At 42.6% G+C, this 26,166-nt stretch overlaps 1 protein-coding gene and 1 long non-coding RNA gene across 5 annotated transcripts in view; one reads left to right on the top strand and one right to left on the bottom strand.

The window, feature by feature from the left end:
* The window catches only part of FBXO11 (F-box protein 11), a 72,885-nt gene extending 48,027 nt beyond the window's left edge, over nucleotides 1–24,858 (bottom strand). For 2 of the 4 annotated variants that reach the window (XM_068675852.1, XM_068675853.1), the window contains exon 1: nucleotides 24,276–24,858. In XM_068675852.1, coding sequence (XP_068531953.1) covers nucleotides 24,276–24,390 — 115 coding nt within the window. In that variant the 5' untranslated portion in view covers nucleotides 24,391–24,858. Of the gene's footprint in view, nucleotides 1–18,447; nucleotides 18,472–18,541; nucleotides 18,692–24,275 lie in introns of those variants that run through there. The other 2 variants (XM_068675855.1, XM_068675854.1) reach the window with 2 other exon arrangements.
* Nucleotides 24,859–25,018: 160 nt separating this feature from the next.
* LOC137853467 (uncharacterized) lies at nucleotides 25,019–25,923 on the top strand. The gene is made up of 2 exons (XR_011094523.1): nucleotides 25,019–25,248; nucleotides 25,506–25,923. It is a non-coding gene; the product is annotated as an uncharacterized lncRNA (long non-coding RNA).
* Nucleotides 25,924–26,166: the final 243 nt, after the last annotated feature.

Here is a 26,166-nt window from a genome sequence, read left to right as displayed (position 1 = left end):
TGGTTCTTGATGAAGTATTTTTAACCTATTGACAGTTTCTTGAAGCAAAAAAATAAATAAATGTAGGTTCACTTTCTCACCATTTCTCAACTATTTCTCTCCTAGTTCCAATCTGGCCACCACTCTGTTTCAGTAAGCAATATGTAAACATGATTTGATGAAAAAAATAAACACAAATACTGACAGCCTCACTTGAAGATATTTTAGTTTTCAAATAAGAGATGCTTGTTACTTGTTCTTTAAAAATATAACAGCATTAAGAGACAAATTTCAAATAGGCATCATAAGCTTGGTTATCTGATAGCAAACATAACTCACAGGACAAAAAGGAACTACCAGTTTCTAATATTGTCTAAGACATCCACAAGTAGGTGCTGAAAGCTTTCAGCGTTGTTTTGCATCTCTCCACTCCCTTTTATGTCCAGTCTTTCTGTATATCCTCAGCAGAACCCTGAACTTTACTTATTGTTAAGCAGTTCCTCATACTTCTGCACCGACCTCCCATTTCATTTAATTCCCATAGTTCTGGAAATTCACCCTTTGTAAGACCAGGTAGAACAGCTGCCATTTATTCAACATCCGTTCTGAAGTCCTGACCCACCACACTTCCCACAAACTCCCTGTTATTTGTCATACCTTAGTATAGAAAGTTTCTATTTAAAAAGCTCTTAAAAATTATGTACGTGAACTGTAAAAGTTGTTTGAACATGTTTAACGATAATTTCCTGAGTATTTTGAGAAGGAATAGTTCATCTGGAAAAGTAATAGGAATATCAGAAGATGCAAAATTCCCCAGAGCATCTGTCCAACTGGGACACCTCCATCCCATACCTGGTGCTGACTCCCCTCCTCCCCATCAGCCCCATATTCCCAACTGTTCCACAGGCCTGTGCAGCTTGATCCTTTCTTTCAGCTCTTCATAAACAGAAAAATAATACTGAGAAGTATTAAGCAAATACATATAGACTAGAAATGCAGCTTTTTGCACGTGCATAGCTGTTGAGGCATTCTTCTGCAGACAATTTTGATATATATACAAAAATATATTATAGGAAAATAATCACAGGCATATGGCCCTTGAACAGTTCCAGGCCACCAGAAAAGATAAACACTTTTCATTTAGCTAAATTAATTTTACTTAGTACAAGGGGCTAGGTCAGTCACAATACCTCGGTTAAGGAGGGCTATCACTTCATACTATTAACTTATTGTGGTTTTTAGGTCACCTGGCTATATCCTGAAAAGGCTGCAGGAATAAAGAGTATTAACATTAAGAAGGAACACAGCATAACAAACAAGGTGGCTGGCTAACAAACCTTCAGGTAAGTTCTGTATGACAAATAATCTTCTAGATAATTATCTCTTTTGGAGGACAAACTGTTCAAATATTATCTTTAAAAAAAAAAAAAAAAAAAGACTTCTCTGGTCCAAAGCAGTGCAAAACTTAACTTACAGCTCTACAAATAGGGAGCACTAAAGCACTGGAAGGACTTTTATATATGTAATTTTATAATATATAAATATATATAAATATTTTTAATAGAAGTCCTTCCAATGCTTTAGTGTGTATATATATTTCCATCTGAACGTAAGAAGGTTTCTTTACTGTGCAGATAACTGAGCACTGGCATAGGTTGCCCAGAGAGGTTGTGGGGTCTCCGTCCTCAGAGATCTTCTAAAGCCATCTGGACACAGCCCTGCATAACCTGCTCTAGGCAGCCCCACTAGAGCATAGGGTTGGACTAGATGACCTCCAGAGGTGCCCTCCAACCTAAATCATTCTGTAATTCTGAAAACAACTCAGTGTTCCCTTGTCTTCTCTGAGCATCTATAAAACCTCAGCTAAAGCTAGTTCTTAGTACTCTAATTTAGAAATATCTTGACATCCTGGCATGAATGAACAAATCAAAGTACCTAAAAATAAAACCCTGTTGTCCCAATAAACTCTCAACCATTTTTCTTACCCTCCAGAAAGGCAGCAGTGTGTTTCAACTTCCATGTAATGTGCTAACAGCCATGGTACCTTGGGTACCACACTTTAGTCTCACAAGCACCCAGCCCTTTCCTGTAAGTCTGCCTGGAACATGCCAACAGACCGTAAGCCCTGCCCAACACGTCTCACTGGAGGCACAACAAGGTAAGGGAATTCTCAAGTGAAAAGCTCAAAGGGCTGTTCCAACCATTTTTGAAGGATGACCTCAGTTATGAGCCTGGACAACCCATGTAGTCAGCAAAGAGAAGTTGCTCTCAGAGGACAGACAATTCATTCATGCCTTGACTTATGTAGTATGCTGAACAGCCAGGTAGCTTCCCCACTCCTGATGAATGTATGAAGAGCTGAAGTATTTACCAGCATACCACCTCTAGATTTCACATTTCCTGGTCTAGCTAAAACACCAAAGCTTTCAGCCAAGGAATACTTTGATTATAAAACAAAAGCTTGTGCATTAGCATCTCAAAAACCTCAGCCCATTCTCATTGTACTGAGTACGCCACACACCCACAAGTCCCAGACATCAGGACGGAGGGCCAGACCATAGTATTAACTATACACATGTGAAGTTACACAACTACGTCACTTGCATATCTATGTAAAGGTGCTTACCTTCTATGCCAGAAAGTGTTACTGCAATAAGCAAAGAATTTCTGTGTATCCAAATATATTTTGTTAGCAGTAAGCCCATTATGGAGGAATATGAAGAATGGTTTAAGTTAAAGTGTCAGCAGCACAGTAATTTAAAGAGATCTGATTAAGTATAAAATGTAACTTGATAAAAGTGATCTGCAGCTAGAGAAGCTTCCTTCTTCCTCTTTTAGGTTTCCATAATGTACGCATTAACCCATTCCTTCCCAACTGTTAAACCCAGGTGTGTCTTTTTTTTTTGGGGGGGAGGACCTCATAGGGTACTTCTACACACTTGACAAAGCAAGTAAAACATCATGAAGCCTCTAAGAACACACTACATTTACTTAATAACAAATAGCTGAAGGGCTATTGGTTGAAGATGAATTTTTAAAAAGCTATTTTACAGTAATAGCAACCTTTTTACAAAACTGACACTGATGAGTAGCTTATCAGATCACTGTCAATTTAGTTATGTCTACAGGAGATCAAAGGTGATTAGCAGAAAAATAAAGGTCAAAGGTGCTAAGCGTAAGTTTTAAAAAAGGAGGACTTGAGCAGTCTCCTTCCTCATGTTTGTACATTACAGACTTCCAAAAGCTAAGGAGAACATGTTTGTATGTTAACCCGGAAGGTGGACATGGATGCAGCCACATGGAATTAAAGGAACTGCCCGGCGTGATCTCACGTACACTGCTCAGATTTGGTTGCATCAAAACTAAGAGCTTTACCTGCAGGAATACAGGAAAGATTTATCTCTCGCTACTAGAGATGAGAAAGAGCCTGACAGAATCATAGAATCATAGAATATCCTGAGTTGGAAGGGACCCTTAAGGATCATCAAGTCCAACTCTTGACACCGCACAGGTCTACCCAAAAGTTCAGACCATGTGACTAAGCACTAAATCCTAAACACTCAACAGATCTCCCTTTAATGGAGCAAAGCTTCCAAAATGCAGGTGCAGGATGGAGGCAGGCCAGCGATAACCCCCCACTGCTGTCGAGCAGCCAGCCCCTCCCATGCACAGCGGGCCAAGTACAGGCCCACAACCCCAGCATGCACACGTATGGCCCCAGCACAGAAAGGTGGGTGCGTGACACAGGTACCTACAGCAAGCTCTGCTCCTTTCCCTCTCTTCATGTCCCCCTCTCGTGCTCTTCCACTCTTCTGTTTGTGCCAGAACGGGGAGGCACTTGGCTCACAAGTACAACCCGCTTCAGCGCTCTTCAAAATTGTATTTTTCTCCCATTTCTTTCACCAGAATGAAGTATTTACACAATTACTGTGCACTGTAATTGTACAATTTTGTAAGTATCTTCCTAGTACAAAAAGATAACTCACTTTTTCCATATTGTAGTTTTAGGCTCCCAGTGTCTAAAATACAAGAAATGCTACTGTGCCAATTCCTGTTTCACAGATCTTTGCAACTGTAAATTCAAGTTCGCTAGAACACACGCTTGTTCACACTGAAAAAAAACCACCCCACAATTTATCTGCTAGACATGATCCATGCCAACTAGAAACCCAGAGTAATAATATATGCAACCTCATACACCTCCGTTCTAAGTCACAATTTGCTGAAAGTGAAGCCGCATGTGATTGCTCTCCCTCCTGAAGTATGCTCTCAAACTAATGAATTTATAGACTTCACTAAGATGGCTGTAACATCAGCAAATTGAATTTATGATGCTTGCCCTATTTTCTGTCAGTCTTGGTAATCACTCTGGTTTCAGCTTCCTTCAACAACTGATCCTGTCACAGTTTCACCTGTGCTTACCTCAGCAATCTGACACACCTGTCAACTACTCAGCTGTTCCAGCGTTACCCACTCACAGGAGCACCTAGGGATGGTCACGTTGGTCACTTCCAACACAAACCCAGGGGACCCGACACCACCTCACCTTATCCTGGTGGCCTCGTGGATGTGGTTATAAGCACAACTAGAACAGGAGAAAAGAAAGCACACCAAGTAATCACGTTGAGTATGTTTTTGCACAAGCATATACCAGCACGTTGACCATATTTTGGGGATTACATGAACGTGGTTCACTTTCCTTTGCTCCTGCTGGCTTACTTCACAGCCAACTCTTCTCTCCTAGTTAGAGATCTGGGACGATGGCTACATCTGGGATGATGGTCACACTGGTTAAGAAGTCTGCCTTCAAAGGCCTGCTTGAAACTGATGGAGCCAATTCAGAACTGGCTACAGCCATCTCACGATGCTCTTTACCTGACTCACAAGCATATGAATGATTCATGCCTTCCAGAATTATGCCAGGAAAGATTTAGAAAAAAGAAAACAGAAACAGACATTGCTGCTCACATTCTTTCAACTGCTGCTTCTTTCAAACACCACCGCTGACAAGAACTACAGTTTACACTGCTTGATCTAAATTAATTTACCTTATGCCAACACTTAGGAGATCAGTTCAGTACCAGAAGTCCTTCATTTTATTAACCACATTTAACCTCACGTTTTTCTTCACTTGCAAACTCCACAGAAGCAACAAAGCTCATTCAGCCACAACTGAAGTTTAACAGAATGGCTGCTGTTTCCGTGAAAGCTAACAAGAGCATCTTGATGCCATAAAAGCAGAGATGTATTTCAGAAACTTACAACCGTCACCCCCAAGAAGTGTCTGGAGAGCAGTTAAACTTGCAAAGAACATACACAGCCTTTGGCTTCTCTGTACTCTCAAGTAAGGGCTGGACAAGCAGACATCATTCAAAAATCTGCAAAAGGGAAGGTTTCCAGGCAGCGAGGATAGAAAGCTACTTTTAAATACTGACTACACCTTGAAGAACCTCATCACTGTACAGTAGCTGACTAACAGCATCTTTTCTCCAGGAGATGTCAGAGCATATCCCACCACTGATGACAAACAAGGAGCACAAAAAAATTTTGGTGCATCAGTCAAGCCATGACTGAAAAACCTATAAGACCTGAACATCAAATCAGGCTGCTATCTTTGTGTAACACTTGGTGAATTATTTCATGTCAGTGCTGTGTGGGTTTTTGCTGCTGGCACAGGAATCAGAAACGGGCCAGAGCCTGACCTATGATGGAATGAATCTTCATTTGCAGTTGGTAGGCACAACCAACGCTAGCAGCCGACAGATGCACTCAGCTACCTTCAGCAATATTCTGGGAAAATATCATGGCAGTTGAAAGTGTCCTGTCACATTCAGAAATGCAGAAGTAAATGAAAAAAATCATAGAGATGTACTTCCTTTCAGAAAAACCTCAAATACCTTTTCAAAGTGTAAAGGAGCATTTATGGAGAAAGACACTTCTAGAAGCATTTCCAGAAAAAGACTTCATAGCTCAGTCTCTGAAAGGACTTATAGGAGGTCCATCTTTTCTGGAGGAAATTTTGAGACCTCTACCACAAAACAGAGCTATGCATGTCTGCACACAAACACCCGATTTCATTTATACATAAATATATAATGCAGTGAGGAGTCAGACCCCACTTGATTCTGCTCCCATCCTTTTTAACTTTCTTGCGCTGCTTGATTCTGGAGAACTGCAATGTTTCAGGGAACACTGGTGAATGTTCCCTGCATCCAGCATCCTTACCTTAAGGAAAGCCTCTCTACAGCGTCCAAGCCTTCCTAGAGGAAGACCTCCACCAAGGATCTACAGACCAACAACACTGCGTTTTAGGCAGTCACTCCATGTACCCTTTCTACTTTCTTGACAGACCAATGCCTACATAGGTTATTGCAAGTATGGAGCTCAGCCTTAGCACAAAGGCTCAGGAAACTCATCAATTGTTAATTGTACTCCATCCAAAACAGTAACCCTGGATTACTGCTCATTGTTTTTGTTTTTGCCACTAGCAGAATGGAGATAATGTGAGTGTTTTAATATGTATCAAGGATATTTTACAAGTGTATTTTGCAGTGTATCCTGCTGTATTTTGTTTGACCATATGGAATCCTAGCCATCTTTGATACATTCATGCTTAACAAGCACCAAAAACTGTTTAGAATGTATTCTACAGAATTCACTCCAACAACTAATGTTTATTCACAAACCGTGGTTCAGTTAAAAAAAAATCCTGTTTGCATGCTGGAACAACAGAATGAACAAGAACATTACAGTGTTAGTGTATTTATTAAAGTAGTATTTGTTCATGTGTTTTTTTAGTAGCTGTTTTACACAGAAACAGTTTTAAAGAGTAATTCAAGGCATTAGGTTTCACAATGCATTAAGCCTCACCATTCTGAACCCAGAAGTTTTCTACAGCAATCTTGATTTTTTCCCCCACATATATCTTTACTTTCCCCCAACACGAACAATCTGTCCTACATTCCAGATACTATAAATACACCATTGGGCTTAGTTTTCTTGCGTTTAGTTGATTACTGTTTTTTTGTTCCCAAATTCAAAAAAAAAAAAAGAAAATATCTTGGTAGGGAAAAACATTGCTAAAAGCTTTCTACCACAGCTATGTAGTGATATCTAGTATTAATTCACCAAGAGCTGTAAAACCCTTTCCAGAAGGATTTTTTTTTTTTTTTGGAACAGAAAGAACAGACTTCTACACCATCTCTCCTCTACCACATTTTCTTCATCTTTTGCTTACTTCCTCCCAACAAGCTGTAACAGAAAGCTGTGGGAAAAGCCCTGCTATTTGTTTTAGAAATCTGACATTATTATTTATCACACAGGAGAAAAAATTACTAGTACAAGTTTATTAATACACCTAGGATTACCTAATGCATAGTTCCTATGAAGTTTGAGTTCCTGCATTTCTGACTACAAATTTCACTTGCAGGAAAAAAAAAAAAAAAAAAAAAAAGAGGCAGCAAAGGAGGATTCCAGTGTGTACTACTGTGTACAAAAAGTGACCAGCCACAGGGGCTGTTTCCTCTAAGTATTTCAAAATGTTTTGGGTATAAAATATGCATAATAGACTGAAGACTTCACAGCACAATCCCCCAGGATATGCTACCTCTTTTTCAAGGTGACTTGTTCTTCCTAGTTTTTCAGGCAAAGAAAAAAAATCCAAAATATATCCACCAATTTTTAGGATTCTCTACCTTTAGCCCCTTCTCGCAGAAGGTTTTGTACTCTTTACCTCCAACACTCCCATCAGTAACAGTACATGAAACACTGCAGAGAGCTTCACTGCCTTTTCCTCTTCAAGCTTCCTCTGAATGTCTTTCCACATTAAGGCTGCACCCAACAACTGAGCTGCCCCTACTTTGTGATCACAAAGCAGACTGCTTCACGTGAGGCAGAAATACCTGCATCTGGCAGCTCTGTTTTAAGGCCTGGAAGAGGCTGCAGGACACCCATCTTGAGTCAGGTCACTTACCTGCACTTGATTGTCTTCTGTTCCAGCCACCTATAATCACTGAAGCTTCCATCACAAACCAGTCTCTAGAAATAGGCACTGCAAGTTTGTTTTCAGATCTTCTGCCTGACATGCACGGAGCACTCAAAAAACAACCACCTATTTTTTTTAATTACCTGGGTAGCCATATCACATATGATAAGACAGCTATAACAATAGAGGCAACAAAACCAACTACACAGAAGTTATTGCAGGGGTGGGGGGTATTCGATACAACAGGGACACCAACCCAAGCCACTCAAGGGAATCCATCACCAATACACGGGCTACAACACTCCAACTGAGGAGCAATCTAGACCTAAGTTCTTCTGCAAGACAATTATAAGTAGGAAACCGAAAAAAAAGACGACTAGCCAGAGTTTAGGTTATAATAATAATATTAGACCGCTATGCCTACTGCGATTAAAAATAAATGTTCTGTAAAGAAGTTCTTTCCAATACTGCTAAATAGGGCATAGAACAAGAGGAATTACTCTATACAGATTTACAAATCCCCATTTTCTAGCAGCTTCTTTTCTAATCTCATCTGAAGAAGCTTATTCACATCTTTTCCCTACCACCAGCCTCCTCATCCTCCAAAAAAAAAAAAAAAAAAAAAAAAGCTCTGCTGGTGCCAGGTAACAGCTCTGCATCATCCTAACATTTTAACTCATTTGTAGGCAATACAGCAGTCCATACTACTCAACAGAAAATGTACATCCACAGGCTCCAGGTACGAGAAACACTCCACAGTAATATAAATAAGGAGTTCCTAAACCTTGGTACAATCACTAGATTTAGCAGCAGCCTCACATACAGGCAGGAGGCTGATAACTCTTTCAAGTTATATATACACCCATTACTTCTAATTAAACATACGGAGAGGCAATTCACATATATTGGTGTCCCCACCTAGTATCAAGTAAAGCATAAAACGACAACATTAGGTACTTCGTGGATCAAATGTACTAGTTAAAAGCAGTTACTAAAATGAAAAAAAATAAACATTAAACATTTATAATCACCTAGCATTGGAGAGGAAAATTCATATTTAAAGCTCAGACACGATTTACTGCCAGGCAGTAAACTGCTGAACACATACAATTAAGCATACACAACAGTACTGTGCTAACAAGACTAAGAGCAGCAGTTAGGTAAAAGACTAAAAACCTCCTGCGTTTCGGTGCCTATTTCTCTATTCCATGTGTTGGAGCCGTTCACTCCATAGCAGTGCCCAGCTACCAGTCAGACAGAGTGACCATTCCCACAAAAAATAAGTGAAGAGCTGTGACATTACAAGATTTTTGAAGGATTTAATTTTGTTTCAGACTCAAGTGCTAGCCCTCAGTTTTTTAAGGCAGAGGTTTGTGTTCTTTATGAAAGGAACAGAAAGGGCAGCAGCTTCCCTCCAGCAAAAAGGAAGTAACGGATTGTGGCTGAAGATCAGCCAACCTCAGCTATTAAAGCGTTGGGGATGTAAGAGAATCATACAAAGCTAAAAACTTCCAGAACCTATATAGCAACAAAAATCACCAATGATTTAACACAAATGCAAAAAAAAAAAGAAGCCCACAAACAAAACAATACCTCTTTTGGTGCCCTCAGCAGACAGACACAGAGCTGCAGCTGCTTGGGTAAAGAGCAACTCAATTAATTTTTCATCTTCTATAAAGCAAAGCCCTGATGTGAACTGGTTGCTCACTGTAAAGACTGAAGAGCTCTGGATTCCCAAGAAAGAAGAGAGATGAAAGCAAGGGAGGGAGGCCATTGTGTATTAAGACACAAGTTAAACACCATTTAAAGTACATACATGCACATACCACAACCCCACAGCTTCCTCCCTCTCCTACCCTGCTTAATGTGACCGCCTCAGACCAGACAGCACGCTTACCAATATAAAGCTGTTGCTGAAGTATCTTTTAGGAATCACGGTATGGGAGAACAGAGATCAAAATCAAAGCAACTAACTCATGAACCTGAGCATCTGAAAATCCAAACTACACCTGACAAGTCATTTATCAGAAGCAACTGGACTGAAAACAATTTTGAACGTGGCACTGACCTTTACTTTGCCAGCACAGGAATGGCACAGTTTGTCTGTGTCTCCTCTGGTACTTACAATTGTAACGTATTTTCCTTTAATTAATAACAATGGTGTTGTTCTGTCATTGTTGTTTTTTAATCCAACTGTATTTTTCAGATTAAATTTAGTTCTGTATTATTCAATTTCCTGGGAATTCTTGAGGCTGTTACTCATGACAAATGCTTCCACTACATCAGGAGAAAATGTAGTCAGAAGCTTGCTTTCACCCAGCAAATGATGTGACTTGGGAGGAGAGCTGTACGGGAAGTTTTAACTGCAGACTGTTGTGAGCTGCACACCCCAACGAGGAGATGCTCCAGACATCGCAGAGCGTTTTCAGAAGACCACACTCAGCCTGTGGGCCCTCCCAATTATTTCTTGACGTTGTATAGGCACAGTCAGCACTGAGACCCATTCTGAGACCAAACCAAGAGTTTATCAACTTTGTGCTGGTGGAAGACGTGTTAGCCATTCTCTTCAACAGTCTCTGGGTCTACTGGACGTGCTGGAAGAGTGGGGAGCAGCGGACACAGCACATGTATGCCAGATATTAACAGTTTACAAAGGTCCTTTAGAAAGCAACAGCAGCTAGTTTAAATTGAGCAGAAAACCATCTGCACCTGTCGGCATTGTGACTAAGAACCAAGAATCCCCTATGAACACTGTTCTGTTTCCTACCTTTTAGCCCAGGCATATGAGCTGGCTATATGGGATGAAAAAAATAGCAGCAAGTAGGCTCATGCAAGAGCAAATGCAAAATGCCACCCTCAGCAATCCAAGTCCTCCTGAAAACAGTGAACTATCAACTCATTCCTGGATTTGAAAAAGCAAGGAAGCTAACCAATTTAATAAAATAAAAGAGAGGCAGTGGTACCTCCTCTTCCGATAAAAATATTCAAACCATTTCAAACTAAAAGCCACACACTGTTTGCCTGCCAACTGCAATGTGTTCTCCAGCTATTTTCCCAGCAATTACCGTTTGTAAGCCCAGAGTCTTCCTCAGATAAAACAAGGCTTTAGTGTTTTGTTTTTTTTTTTCCTCTACTCACAGCAACAGATCCAACCATGGTCAGCACCATTAAGAGGTCAGATGTCCTTACTCGGAAACCCGTAACAAAACCATTGATGAGAGATTTCTTAAGAAACCTGTGCAAATATTTAGATTTTGCACCTTCCACATGGCCCTTTCTCTAGGTTGTGTCTCTACATATTTCCTTCAATCTTTAGGCTTTCACAAAATAACACGATTTCAGTAAGAATAATTTTATCACATTATATGACTGGCTTGGTGCATGCAGAGATGAACCTACAGCTTCACAACTGTCCTATTATTGTTACATCTTGAAACTGCAAAAAAAAAAAAAAACAAAACAGGTCCATAAGAACACAGAATACACAACACATGAATGTAATTTATTCTTGCAGAAACGTCCACTTGTCCTCTTGGGATTTTTATTTTAATTAATTGCACTAGTAATTAAGGGAACCCCTACCCTCTTCCTTACCAAGGAATAAGGGCTCTGACTGACAGGTAGTGGCAAATTAAAAAAAAAAAGTCTGCCAGCTGAAGCAAGCCTCACCCCCTCCAGCTGCCCCTTGTATTCCAAGTTGTTGCCCCAGTGACAGATGGCCATATAGCTCGTGGCAATTCAAGAGCAGCTCCAGGTTTCAGCCCAGCATAATTAAGCAAGCCAACTGCAATTCCCCTTTACCTTAATAATGCTGCCCTGAATGATCAAAGCACCACCACGGCCGTATTTTGAGCTGTTCAGTGATCCCCACCTTGAACAGGGATCAGCTGGGACCAGAGGACAAATTACAGCTGAGAACAACAACCCCCACTCCAACCATCTTGTGTTTATCTTGGGACGAGCTGAGCACTAAAATAAGGCAGGTACTGAACCAAGAGAAACAGCACAGCTCCAGGACTATGGTACCAACTACAGAAAGCATCAAGTGCAATTTCGAGCTTTGCCACAGATGCAATTCCATGATCAAAAGAAACCAATTTAGGGCTATAATGCTACCAGAAAAGACAGCACAGACCTCTTCCCACCAGCTCCCCTACACAACGTCCCCTGGTTGTACAGATGCGGTGTGGGAAGGAAGGACAGATGAGCATCAAATCCCTTTTGGTGGCTATCTACAATCCGACTGCTTAAATCAACAGCAAGATGGTGCCTACAGACTGCCCTGGTGACTTCGGGCAAGTTAAGACTTCTCTTAACACTTTCATTCCCCACTGAAGTCAGAGCACTGGTACTTCGCTGTATCAGAGGTGTGCAATGAGCACGGCTACGGAACACAGCTGAACTCTACGAGACACAAGACTGGTACACAACAAACATCCAAAGCAGTAAAATAAAGAGAAATATTACTTGTACTCAAAATTAGTCTAGGCCATCACTATAACTGCCATAGGAAAACACGGTGGGACGAGAGACATTTCCTCCACACATACACCACCGAATGACTGAACAGTTTTGTTTTTTGTTTTTTTTTTTGGTATATTCTAAGAATTGACTTAGGAAAAACATTCTGTGAGGAGTCAGGAACCTCCTGGACCAGGACCTGCTCCTTAGCCTAACTTCACCTACCACTGTTACTGAAACTACTGAAAGAGGAAACGGCCACTGAATTACTCTGGTTGCTTTAAGGAAAGAAATTGAATATGTATAAATGTATGAGTGAGTCTCTTCATAAGAGGAAAAAACTAGCTTCTATTTGAATCCATAAGATCATAACATCTTATATAAACACACCGACCAAAGGAAATTTCATCTATGTATTGAGACTTTACCAGCCAGCTTTGGAGAAAGGTATTTCAGAACTTTGTCCCCACATATGTGAAAAATATCTGATGGGGGTAGAGGGGGGGACGAGACATGCCTTGGGAGGACATTTAACACCCATGTGTATTTATAAAAAAAAAAAAAAGGAAGTTTGTTTAAAAAAATACCTCTTTGCCCCCTTCTCAAACCATATTTTGACTTCAGAAGCTACAGGAATTAAATAAATTCTGTAGCCAAAGCTTAAAAATAGGTTTCTGTAATATATTTGGCCACTTCTGCAATAGCACAGAATAGAGCGCAGGGGAAGATGACAAAACAAAAACATATATACCTTTATATCCCAGAAATCCCGAAAAGATAAACTAACCAGGCTCAAGCAGTCCCCCAGCCACCAGAACATACACACAGTATTTTTACCACTGAAAATAAAACCTTTCTGCCAACAGGGTCCTACACTCAAGCATTAGAGGTCATAGCGAATGTTTAACTTGGTACATACGCAGAATTTTAGTGACTGCAACAGCATCAGAACTTCACAGAGACACCAAAACAGATGACTTTCAGTTTTTTCCTACTATTTAAAACCTGCTCGTTATGCAAGTGACATCATTCAAGTGATAGGAACAGTTGAAAATTTCTGCCCTCCCCAGGCGTTAGAGTACTTCTTCAGGGGACTGTTACCTGCTTGCTAACACCGGTAGGAGAGAGGAGCTCTGGAGGTCCCACCTTGCTGGTAAGGAGAATCAACAGGGCAGCAACCAAAGTCTATTCAGTCTGAAAATTCCACCTGACTGTATAACACTTTAAAACCTCACATTTAAAAAGTACATTGGCAGCTCATAGCACTCTGATCTTTGCCATTAAGGAGACAAGTAAATGACAAGCTATGCTGCCTGTTGGGATCTGCCCAAGCAGATGGGAATGAATCCACTTTTACAGCATCAGTGGAGGGCAGGTATTGCTTGGCATGACTTTCAAGTAGTTAAAAAATGTGATTTTGCCACATGCAAACCATTTTTAACTTCTACTGTATTAATTTGTTAAAGCAACCCACAGCAGAGTAGATGCTCAAGTCTTCGGTTTCTTGATAAAGTTGTCCAGAAAACATAAGCAGAAAAATTAATGAAGTGAGCATGAAAAATTAAGGTTTAACTTAAACTGAACTAATACAGTGTCAATATTGAAAATTTCAAAATAAATTAACATGTCAAAAATAAAAAAGGAAAGTTAATTTCAAACAGATTTTTGTAAGTTCACACTTCCTTTATGTGTCTTATTTTCACTCCAACTACAGAAGCTATAGTTAATAGCTCTACCAAAGCAAAAAGCCTCCAAAAGTTAAAGTATTTCTTTCAACGTTTACATACCCAGTATATTTTCTTTTCAAGTTACACATTGAGGTTATTTTGCCTATAACTGAAAGTCAGAATTTTATATCTCCCACTTCTGTTGAATTCAGGAAAAAAAAAAAAAAAAGGTTTAGATGAGAGAGCTGTCAAAAAAACTTCATTTCCTGCTAACATTAAAAATGAGTTTCATTCAAACTCAGTTGTTCAAAAGTCACTTAGGCAAAATGGGAGAGGCAGGATCATACTGACATGCACCACGACAACTTTCTCTTCAAACAGAACTTCATTAGATACCCAGTGAACCTAGTCAGGTATTCCCTTTCAAATTAAAAGATTTAAATAATTGAAAAGTTTGACCACGGCAAATATCCACACTGGTAGTGGATACACCATCAAGTATATCAACAGCTTATTGATCACGAGCTGCCGTGACTGAGAAATTTGGCAAGACATGACGGGGTCTAAACTTACTCTTGAAGGTCACCTGAAGTCACTCAGATACTAACCGTTGTCACAACCATACCAACTCCTCTAACCATCCAGACTACAAGAGTAGCCAAAAACATTCATCTCCTGCCTTCTCACCGATGTTTAGCTAGCCAGACGGCTTCAAAACTTGCATTGAAGGAGGTTCTCTTGGCAGCGACCTGAAGCATATGCCTTAGAGGCTCCGTTACCATATACCTTTGCAGAGTTGACAATGGACGTAAGAACCAAAGGGATCAGAACAAGATGGTTGTTTGGTGATGGAACACTTACTACTTGTTTTCACACACAACAGCCACCTTAAAGACCTTCAGTCTTGCATCCTCCCAGGTGAGAAAGGATGGAGCTCAGATCTTCTGTCACTATTGGTGATCAACACTGACGCTGCAGTCAATGCAGGTCAAATAACTGAGCGAGTGAAATTCTAGAGTGAACTCTCATTGTTTTGAACAACAGGTCTTATCACCTTCAGAACAAGATGAAACGTCACACCTTGCCAAAGTCTTTAATGTAACAGCCATTTAAAGCTGTTGTCCATCCACCTCCAAGATGGCAACAACTCAAGGAAACGGCAGGTATGTTCATCTGGATGGTTATTACATCTAGTTTGAAGTGAAGATACATCAGCTGTTGGAACACCTTTTTGATTCTTGCTTTCATGATAATCGGGGAAGAGTTACTGAGCCAAAAAGCATCTGTTTTGTCCTCAGATCATAGAAAAATGATTAAAATTAGAAGTTTTGCTGTGTTTCTGCAGCATTAAGTGTTTTGTTGTTTATTTGTTTTTGTTTTTTTTTTTTTAAATCAGTTGCAGCCTACTCTAAAGCTATGTTGATAGACCACCTTCAAAACTGTTTATTTCTCAGAGAACTACATTAAGTCAGCACCAAGGCCTATGTCTCCAGAAGGCTGAATACCAAGAGTTACACTTCTCCGTCCATTTTTCCCCAAGTACAACAAACTTAGGAGCTGTACGTTTTATGTAGTTTTCCCTTAGAAATTCTCATCTGCTAAGTAAGGAAAAATGGGAAGGACACTATTTGTCATACAGATGTAGGATCAGTAATGCAGTAATTAACTAACCAGATTTGTCTTGGGAAAGAGTGGGAACTGATGCAGGTTCAAGAAACACTTCTATGGTTTTGTTTGGGAGCCCTGAAAATTTAGTCAGGGAATAAGACAGAATGGCAATACCTGACTACTGAGACATTTCTCGTCCCATGTGCATTTAAGTAGTATTTTATATTTTTAATAATTATTGATGAGGCAGATTTGATAGCTACATATTTACTGTCACAAACTCAAATTTCATATAACTAAGCACTACAAAGAAAGTTGACTGTTTTACCTTTCGTGTCAATTCAGATGAAACTCAGGTGCCATTTTGTGGTCAGTGGGAATCTTTTAGCTAGGCAGGATTTCAGTGAGCTTTGAATCAGAACACCCAAAAAGCACTACTGCAGCATTAGAATGACTGACTTCTTCAAGATGATGCTTGGTAATTGCAAAGTAAAACCTACTTCTTTAAACACAAGAAAGAAGTATACCGAGATACTGTGAAATAACCAACCTACTGTAGTGTTTTATGATGTGCTAATGAAGCTTTCATAAGTTTTGCCGAGAGAAAAACACACCTGGTAATTATAACATCTGACTGATTCTCAGGGTATCATCTTTGTGGTAATCATTCATTCAGCAAGGTGTAGTCTCAAAACAGCAACGATAGAGCAAACTCTGGCGAAGCCCTCATCTTACTGTTGTATAGATATACTCAAACTAGCTTGGAGACAGAAACTGGATTATTGTTTTAGCCAGACACTCCAGCAGGTCTAACAATCCACGTGGACAAGGGAGTGCCTTGAAAGAAGGTAATGAAAGAGGGTCAAGCTAACTCAAATTACCTTCCACTTGCCACAGGCTAAGAGCATACACATGAACAATTATGGTGCATCAGATACCACAGATCAGCTGACATCTGGTAACCTGTCATCCAGCAATAGCCTGTCCAAATAGAAAGATAGCTCCAAATTTAGACAATCTGTAGAGTTAGAGCTCACCCCGTTCAGAAAGCAGAGACTAAACTCACAAACTTTTGCCTCTAAATGCACACAACAAAAGAAAACCCACAAGTCAGAGCCCTTAAGGCAAGCAGGCTGTTTCCAAACACTACAAACCAGGATTACCAAAAGGAAATAGTTACTGTAACATGACCTATTCATGCTAACCAGCCCCTTGGTATAAAAGCATGCACACAGCATGATGATCATGAGACTGCAAGTTCAGCTCTTCTGTTGATCTGGACAGTGGTTATTCAAAACAAGTGCAATATCTCCAAGTGCAGTTTTTAATTTTGCCCTGTAATGGCAATTCACAGTAGGACAAAAATAAAAGACCTTTTGCTTCCCAACCTCGTTCCCAGGAATGCTTGTTTCCCTACGCAGTGTTCAGGAACCAGAGGGAGACTACCCTTCTAGCAGCCTACAGCCAGAGTAATGAACGTGTATTCCTTCCTTCCACTCCCAGTATTTTCCAGCCATTCCCCTGTCTCCCAGCCTAAGAGCACTGTCTGCTAAGAGGTTTAGATCATTTTCCAAATCAGTTTTCACTAACAATTGCAAAAACAATCATTAAGTAACAGCCCTAATCCTTACACCTATGAGGTTTGATTAAGTCAGGAAAAACAAAAAGGGGAAAAACTATGTACTTAATCAACACTAGGCTGATGCTGACCTGATAGAGCTATAAAATCTAATCAGTTTTGGAACACAGAATCACTTGCACTGGAAGATAAATACCACTCCTTTTAGCACTTGACAACTACTTGAACAGATATTAGCCATGACAACAAGGGGCAGTCCCTCTTCCTTCCCCCAAATTCCCAGGTGCATACCTGAGGACCACATCTCATACACACTGAACTCTGCAGTTAGCCGGTTCCAAGTGCTTAACCAGCAACAAACTACTCAGGTGGTGGTGGTTTTGTTTGTTTTTTCTTGAATCTTAGCTTCCATGGCATTCTGGTTCAGGGTTGGCCTAAACCAGAGGAGTGACAAGACAAGGCAGGGTATAAAAACATGCTTGGAAGCAGGAATAGGGAGACAACCCCTTCCTCTAGTGAAGAAGCTCTAAAATAACTTAGTTATCTTGTCAAAATGCAGCTCAAGGAAATACCTCAGAGGACTGCATAAGGAGCAGTCCTTAAAAGCCTGCTGAAAGGACTAAATGGTTTACAAGTGGTCATTTGTTGCTTGCCTGCATCCTAGCAGCTTCTATGAACAATAACATTTTAAGAACAGGCAGCAGCACAACAAGCAAACCTTATGTATTGAGAAGAGCCACAAGCATTGCTATGCAACAGTTAGCTACCTTCTTAGAAGCATTCCAAAGGCAGAGATTTTAACCACCTCAAAAGAGTTTGTTAAACTTTCCAGTAGGAAGTAAAATTAAAGGTACCCATGCAGTGCCTTCTCTACTTCAGGATTTATATCTAGACCTTGCCTTCCTCTTTTACAGCAATTCAAAATGCTTCCTAAAAGTAAAATTTTAACAGGTGTATAATTTCACTGTATACAAAGGACTCAAACTAAAATTCTAGGGATATGTTCACATACTGAAGTTTACAACAATAATAAAAAATACTAAGTATATTTCCCCTCCTTTTCAAGTGCTAAAAAGAAAAGCACCACGTAATAAAAAATCAGCATTAGTACTTAATGGTCTGAAAACAGAAGAGGATTAAGTAATGACAAAAATCAACTGCAAACAAACCTTTCATTTTATAAATTCCTATTAGTTCAGTTACATCTTCTTTCCTTTGTTTTTATTAACCACATACTATGCAGTTCTGATTTACTTTACTTACTTGACGTTAAGTGTGTTTACCATTGCATGTTACAAACAGCATGATTTAGAAATCTTAGAGGAACACACTACCCCCTCTTTATGGCAGATCAAACAGTACCCAGCCACGAGCTGTAAAAGGAAGTTTTAGCCCTGCCACAGGTGACCCCATTACAATACACCTGGAGCATACTCCCAAGACAACTTCCTCTGTAGAAGCAACCCAGAGCAGATGGTGACCAAAGGAGTTGTCTTCACCGCAGTGGCTGCCCTTGGCCTCCTCACTATCAGTGTGCATATGCAAAATAAGTACAGTTACTGCGCCAAACAGACCCCCGCACACAGCAGTCCCTTTGTATGTACACTGCAAACTGAAGCACTCGCCGGGCACACCAGATTTACAGTGCTGGTGAGGAAGCTGCTATGTAAAGTAAGCAGCAAGTCTGACGTTCCCAGGCAGCTGCCGGGCTGACAAAACATTCACGGTACTCTGATTCTATGCATATACATTAAATCCTTCATATTCAGTGCCCATAATGTCTATTATGTGTAATGCCCTGCACACCTGCAATAAGCCTGACACGTGCTGGACAGCTTTGGTCCACTCCGTAACTGCGCTGCTCCCAGGTAGCGCTGGAGCAGGAAGGGGGCAGAGCGTAACGCTCCCACACAGCAGGAAGGTGGTAAATAAACCAGTGGAGGAGACTTCATTTACCTAACCTCAACCACTCAGCTCAAGGGTTTTGGAACACAGAAACAAAATCTGAAAAGACTTGCTAGTTCTCAGAAACTAACATATGTTAATATTCTGATGAATTATGAAAAATACACCAAAACTATGGGCAATTAGCATTATTAGCAAAAACAAATATACTCAGCTTTGATCTTTGCAAAAGAGATACATAATCTTTAGCATAAATTTAGGCACTTGTCCTATATGAAGGACAATAGCACAAGTAAACAAGTATGCCTCTTTTGTACTCATGATGAAAAATCAGGATTTGAGAAGGAAAAGTAGGGCTTGCAGTACCAAGTTCATAAAACCTAATTTTTTAACTGCAAGGCAGACTTTAGAAACTTTTTGCTGCAGAAACAGTGATTACGCATCTGTATGTAAACATATTTTTTTCACAGCCTAGAACTCTATTTTAAGGAATATGGAAAAACCTGTATTAGATTTCTTTCCACCTGGAGCAACTGATGCCCGACTTCTTGACTTCTTGCCATAAGGGATGATCCTACAAAAACTGAAACCAATTTAGCTATTTTGATGCAAGTCTGGGCATCTGCTTCAGAATAAGAGTCATTTAATTCAGTCACTGCTACAGGCCAGCACACACCAACGTAGCCCTTTTGGTGCATATACTAAAAAATAAAAAATAATCTCGCACACGCTTACACACATGCACTTGAAACAGGGCCAAATCAAGACTCCTTAACTTTCCCAAGATATTTATCTTAACATTACAAAATTCAAGCTGTGTGAGCAAGAGATCTACTGGAGCTTAGTTTCTACATGTTTGTGTCTTGCACAGCCTAACCTACTCTTCCCCTCAGTACTTCAAGCACTCGTGTCCCCTATACAGACAAGTGACTAATTCAATTACCTTGTGTGCTGACAGGCCAGCTGGCTGTTGCTTCTTGGCATGGGCAGGGAGGATAAGTTACAACTGTCTTTCCCTCATTGTCTTCTTTCTCTGCCCATTCAACTATTTCCACAAAACTTAAGAACTTCACACCCCTTTGTCAAATCTGGTTGGAATGAGCTAACAAATTCAGAAGTTGCAGAGTGACAGACAGACAGACATACGTACGGGTATGAAAGCCTTGTTTTGTTTGGAAAACAGAACAGAGAGGAAAAAAATGAGCAAGCTTGCCAGGTAGGTATACGAGCTGTATTCCCTATGCCCCAACTGCAGAAGTATTGACCCAACTTAGCCCAATCTAAATCGGAGCTGCCACCGTCCCACCACACCCACAGGCATTCAGTGTTATCCCTTCCCTTGTACTGGCACTCAAGCCAAAAATACACCTGGGAAAGAAAAAGGAAAAAAAAAAAAGGAGTTAGTTTTTGGCACAGCCAGCTCACTGCCTTGTCACGTGAATACCAAAACCATATAAAAGAGGCGAGCAGGATCACAGCAACCCCACCAGCTGTAATGGTGCTACACACATGGTGCTTAACAACATGCAAGGTCCAATCCTGAAAACACTTAATACTGGACATAACGCTCAGAACCTCATTAATACCATAGACAGTAATGTGCTGGCATCGTGAAGAAGCACATGTGCACTAATGCAGTTATAATTTTGAGAGGAGTAAAAACAAGAAAAAAAACAAATATCATACACGATAGCTTTGAGGTTAAGTTTAGCTGCATTCTGACTTTTTTTTTTAAAGCGCCTAACCTTGTTTTCTTCCTAAAACTGTAGCCAAACAGAAAATAGATAAATAAATAAAAAGCACTATAGGCAAACATAGGAATATTTTAAACACAGACGTCAGCCAGTCTAAATTTCCTTCTGGACAGACCATTGTCCTAAATCAAATGAAAGGACCCATCCATTCTGTATCCTTCATGCAGAATTCCAAAACCACAGAAGAAACCACTGGCAACGCCACTGGTGACTGTGGAAAGATCAGGAGGGAGAAGGTAAAACAGAAGTAGCATAGTGTAGCCAGAGTGGCTAATTTAGATGGAGGGAGGTGTGAACAGCAGAACATAAGGCAAAACATCTTGGGAACTATATTCTGATGACATCTTATCTTGGCTGTACACAGTAAGTTGGGGGGGGATTTTTATGATCTCCTTTTCCCAAAGTAATCAGAAGAAAGGTACACAATCATTATTTACCAATCTATAGTATAGATAGCACCATTATACGTTCATTAGATCTATTCATACTACATGTATAAAAGATATTAAATTAAGAATAATCTCACATTATACAACACAACTTTATTTGATTTTTAAACCTTTACAAGGAACCTTTGACAGGGGATTTCTTTACCTTTTTTTTCCTAGCAATGTATTAATAAAAGGAGTCATAACTCTAGATTTTAGACTCACAATAATGAAATTTTAACAGCTGTTGCACAGATGCAAACACAGTGTACTTATGCAGCATTAAATAATAAATAAAGTTCAGGATCTAGCACTCATTTTACTAAGCAATCCACCTTAATGATACGAAACAACAAGAAGTTCCAAAGATTAACTGCATGCTGCACTATATACTCTGTTCTACAGTATTTGTAAGATCCTCCTTACTGTGATGTGAAGGACGAGCAGAATCAGTTTTAACAAAAAAATAATTTTAATTTAATCACAGGCACACTCACATTATCTAATAATAATTTTTAAACAAATTTTAATCTGATTTTAATAGAAACCCTCAGCTAATAACTTACACTGCTTCTTTTACAGACTTTTTTTAAGACGACCTACATTGCTTGGGAATAAAGGTGAAAAAAGTCAGTGCTGATTTGTGTGGTATAGTTTAACCCTTTTATACTGACTTCTCATTTGGTAGCATTCTTCCTTATCCTCTCCAGTAACAGCCCTGTACAAAGCCATCAGTCACAGGTAAAAGTGGCATTAGCTTCCAGAGATACTGAATCTGACCATACAAGTTCTGAGATGGGAATAGGAAATGTGCTAGAGATACCCTCAATGTAAATATGAAATTAATACAAAAGCCCTTAATGCTAATAATGCATTTTTCAGCAAGCCAGACCTTAGCACAACTGACCTTCAAAAATGGAAGCAAAAAGCTAGCAGTGACCCATATGGAGCAGTAATTTCAGCAGTTACCACCATTGAGTGGTAAACAGCAGTAACAATGTAAGAAAAAAAATAAAAATAAAATAAAAAGGTTAACCTAGAGTTCCACAAAATATCAGAGTAATGCAAATAAACTGCAGTCTCATACTTTAACAGGAAAAGTTTCTGCTTGGATCTTTAGCAAATTAGTAACATGTGAATGGTTTGAGACAGGCAGTCTAACATAAAACTGAACAATCACAGCGTGTAATTTATAAGCACGCCTTTCCGGGTGCCTCTTAGAGGCTGTATTTTCATCTGTTTAAAATACGAAGAAAACTCAGGGGCTGGAAAAAATTCTGTGTTGTGCGTACGGAACGTCAGCGATGAAAATCCTCAGTGCGTATCATTGAGAGGAGGAAGTGTTTCTTTTTTTTTTTTTTTTTGTAATGTCAGTTTACCAGTGAAGTCATTTTAATTATATAATTGCCGAAGATTTGGGAAGATTTACACAAGCCCCATAATTGGGCATAAGACATCACATCCTCTGGTATAGACACAGGGAGCTGGTCCGGGGAACATTCTTTGCTCTGACCAATGTGTGCGAGGGGGGGCGGGGGAAGGAAGGGGAGGGAGGGGAGAGGGGAGGAATGGAGAATTAAAAATACTTCCTCGGCTTGAATTTTATTTACTTCGTTCGATTAAAACGCTTTGATGGCCACAAACACGCCGGGATATTTACGGTGACGCATCTCCACAGCTAAAATACCTCGCTCTCGATGCGATATCCTGGATACTCAAACAAAAGACATTCAGCTGACAATGAGGGCTTTTTTTTTTTTTTTTGCCTTTTTTTTTTTTTTTGTGTGTGTGATTTTAAGAAGACATTTGGTACGCCTCAAACTGCACCGCGGGCTCAGCCTCGCCTTCATCCTGCCAGAGTTGTGACAGCCAGCGCAGGAAAAATTAAAAATCCCCCCCCCCCCCCCCCCGTCCACCAGATAAGACATGCAAAATGTCTCCTCCAATCCCACCCCCATCTCGCCTTTAGGAAATAAATAAATAAATAAATAAATAAATAAACGGGAATAAAAATATATAAAAAAAAAATCCGCGAATGCAGGGAGCACGCTGCTGGCACCCCCCCGAGGACCCGCTCCTGTGGCGGTGGCAGCCCCGGGCCTCAGGGACCCCCCCCCCCCCCCCCCCCCCTTCTTTTCGGCTCCTCGTCGTCGTCGCCGCCCCCCTCAGCAGCGCCCAGCAGCGATCGGGCTCCGGCCTCCATTAAGGGCCGGGCTCCCCCCTCGGCGATCCCTCAGCTCGGCTCCGCTCCGCTCAGCCCCGCCGACCCCTCAGACAATGGTGCCGCTTCCCTGCCTGCGCTCCGATTGTCAACAGCGCCCAGGCCGAGCCCCGGCCCCGGCCCCGGCCCCCTCCCTCACGGCCCTCAGGGGCTCGAGGCGCCAGGGCCCGCGGCCGGGGGGCGGCGCGGCGGAGGGAGGTCACCAAATGGCCGCCCGGCCCCCCCCCCCCCCTTCACCCTCCCCGTAACCGAAGCCCGGGCGCCCAACTGCGCAGCAAGGCGAGGCGAGGCCGGGCTGCGGAGGGCCGCGGGGCTCCGGGACGCCGCCCCCGGGCCGCGTTTGGCCCCGTTCCGCCACAGAGGGGGAGAGGGAAGGTGGGGGGGGGGTCGCCCCCCACCCTCCCCAGCGGGCGTGGGAGCGCGGCTGGGGGCTGAGGGCCGGGGCCGAGCCCTCCCCTCCCCTCCTCTTTCCTCCCGCTCGGCGGCAGGGCCCGCAGCCCCGAGCCGGGGCAGAGCCCGAGCCAAACAAAGCGCGGCCTGAGCGGGAGCCCCCGCTGCCGCCGCCTGGGCTTTTCCTGCCGCTGCCCGGCCGGGCCCGGCGCCTCGCAAGGCTCCCCCCCCCCACACACACACACACACCCCCCACCACCACCACCTCCCCGCTGGGCTCGGCGCTGCCCCCGCCTTACCCCGATCCCCGGCGGCGGCGGCGTTGTTCCTCTCCTGCTGCTGCTGCTGCTGCTGCACCGGGCGCGGCCTGGACACTCGCCTGGGTCTCCTGTTGGCGGCTCGGACCGAGTTCATTTGCCGGCTTCGTGTGGGTGGCGGCAGGGCAGGGAGGAGGAGGAGGAGGAGGAAGGAAGGGGGAAGGGGGGGGTCCTCCGGCAACCGGCGCCTGCTCGCGGGGGAAGGAGGGAGCCCCGGGGCGGCCGCCTCGCCGCAGCGGGCGCAGGAAGGAGGGGGCTCCGGGTGCGGGTCCCGCTGCCGCCGCCGCCTCCTCCTCTCCTCCTTTTCCTCCTTCTCCTCCTTCTCCTCCTCCTTCCCGGCTGTGCTCGAGAGGCGGAGGAGCCGCGGAGGTCTCCCGAGCGCTGAGCTGCGGGGGACGATGTCTCGGCGCCCCCCTCGGCGGCCCCCCCCGAGCAGCGCTCTCTTAAAGGAGCCCCCGGCCCGGCCCGGCTCAAGCCCGTCGCTGCTCCGTGGCAGGAGGAGCCATTGACACTGCCGGAGACACACACTCGCGGGGAGGCAGCCGCTGGCGGCCGCGCTCCGCCAATCGCCGCCTCCCACACAGCCGGCCGGCGGCGGGGCGGCCAATGGGCGCGCCGCTTCTATCGGGCGCGGGGCAGGGAGGGGCGGGCGAGCGGCGCGGCGCGGGGTGGGGTGGCGGAGCCCGATATAAGGGCGGCGGGAGGGGAAAGGGGGGGGGGGCGCTGAGGCGAGGCTGCGCGGCGCTGCGTGGGCCGCCATGGCGGGCACCGGGAGGGACGGGGCCTGCGCCCGCAGCGCCATGCTGACGGGGACGGGGCCGCCTCGCCGCGAGCCTCCCGCTGGAGGAGGGCGCTCGGAGGGCTCTGGGGGCCCTCAGCCGTGTGTAAAAGGGGAAGGAGGCGGGCGGAGGGCCGCCGCCCGGAGTGCCTTGTTGTGTGTGTGCGCTGCGCCTTGGTAACCTGCTGCTGCTGGGTGTGGGCGCCGGGCAGGGTGGGAGGGTGGCTGCTGGCTTCCTGAGGGGCTGTCAGCAACTCTTTCGTTCGGGGATGGGCGTATTTCTCTGTGTAAACGCTCTTCCTAACGTAATACTGTGTTTATTTGGGGCTGACACTGTGTGAAGCTTCTCCTTTATTATATTGGTGCTCACCTGGGGGCCTGAGATCCGTAAAAAAAATAAATAAATAAAGTTACCTATCTTTTTTCCTTTTCAGACTTCACCTAATCCAATGGCAAAATCCAAGCGGTAAGAATCTGGATCTTCTCTGCGTAATCTGCTTCTAGCCATGCAAAGGTTGGTCTGTGCATGGTCCCGCTTAATCCAAGCGCCTGGAAGCCTCTGCGGAATCAGGACCTGGTGTGTTATCATGGCATGAAGTGTAAACAAAGGGTTGTAATTAAAAGCACATTAGGCAGAAGGTTGTTCGAAGCAGACGTGAAGATGTAATGGAACCTTAAGAAGTGAATGCTCTATTTAAAAAAAAAAATCTTAAAATGTTTATGCTTTCAGGTAAAAAACAGTGAAACCTTCCTTTTAAGTTCATACCAGGTCAGAAAACAAGCCTCTGTGTATATGTGTATGTATATGTGTAAATACATATAAAAATAAAGAAATCTTGTAGTAACCGTTAAGGACTTCTTTGACTTACTATTCCGTTGCCTTGAAGAATGGTGGAAGAAACTGAAGAATTATTTTCCATGCATCAAAAAAGTAATTCTTGCTACTGTCTCTTAAAGGGAGGGGAAATAATCTTAAAGGGAGGGGAAATAATAAAGGTAAGCACTTGTAAAGAGAACTTCATAGGAAAAAAGATCAGTTGTCACTCTACTTGGGGTTAGTTTCTGTCATAACAATTACCAGGCTAGTATATAAGC

The sequence above is a fragment of the Anas acuta genome, chromosome 3 (genome assembly GCF_963932015.1).
Source record: "Anas acuta chromosome 3, bAnaAcu1.1, whole genome shotgun sequence".
In the NCBI taxonomy this organism is placed as follows: Eukaryota; Metazoa; Chordata; class Aves; order Anseriformes; family Anatidae; genus Anas; species Anas acuta.
The sequence above is the reverse complement of the archived record's forward strand: the minus strand, read 5'-3'. Positions and strand labels throughout refer to the sequence as shown.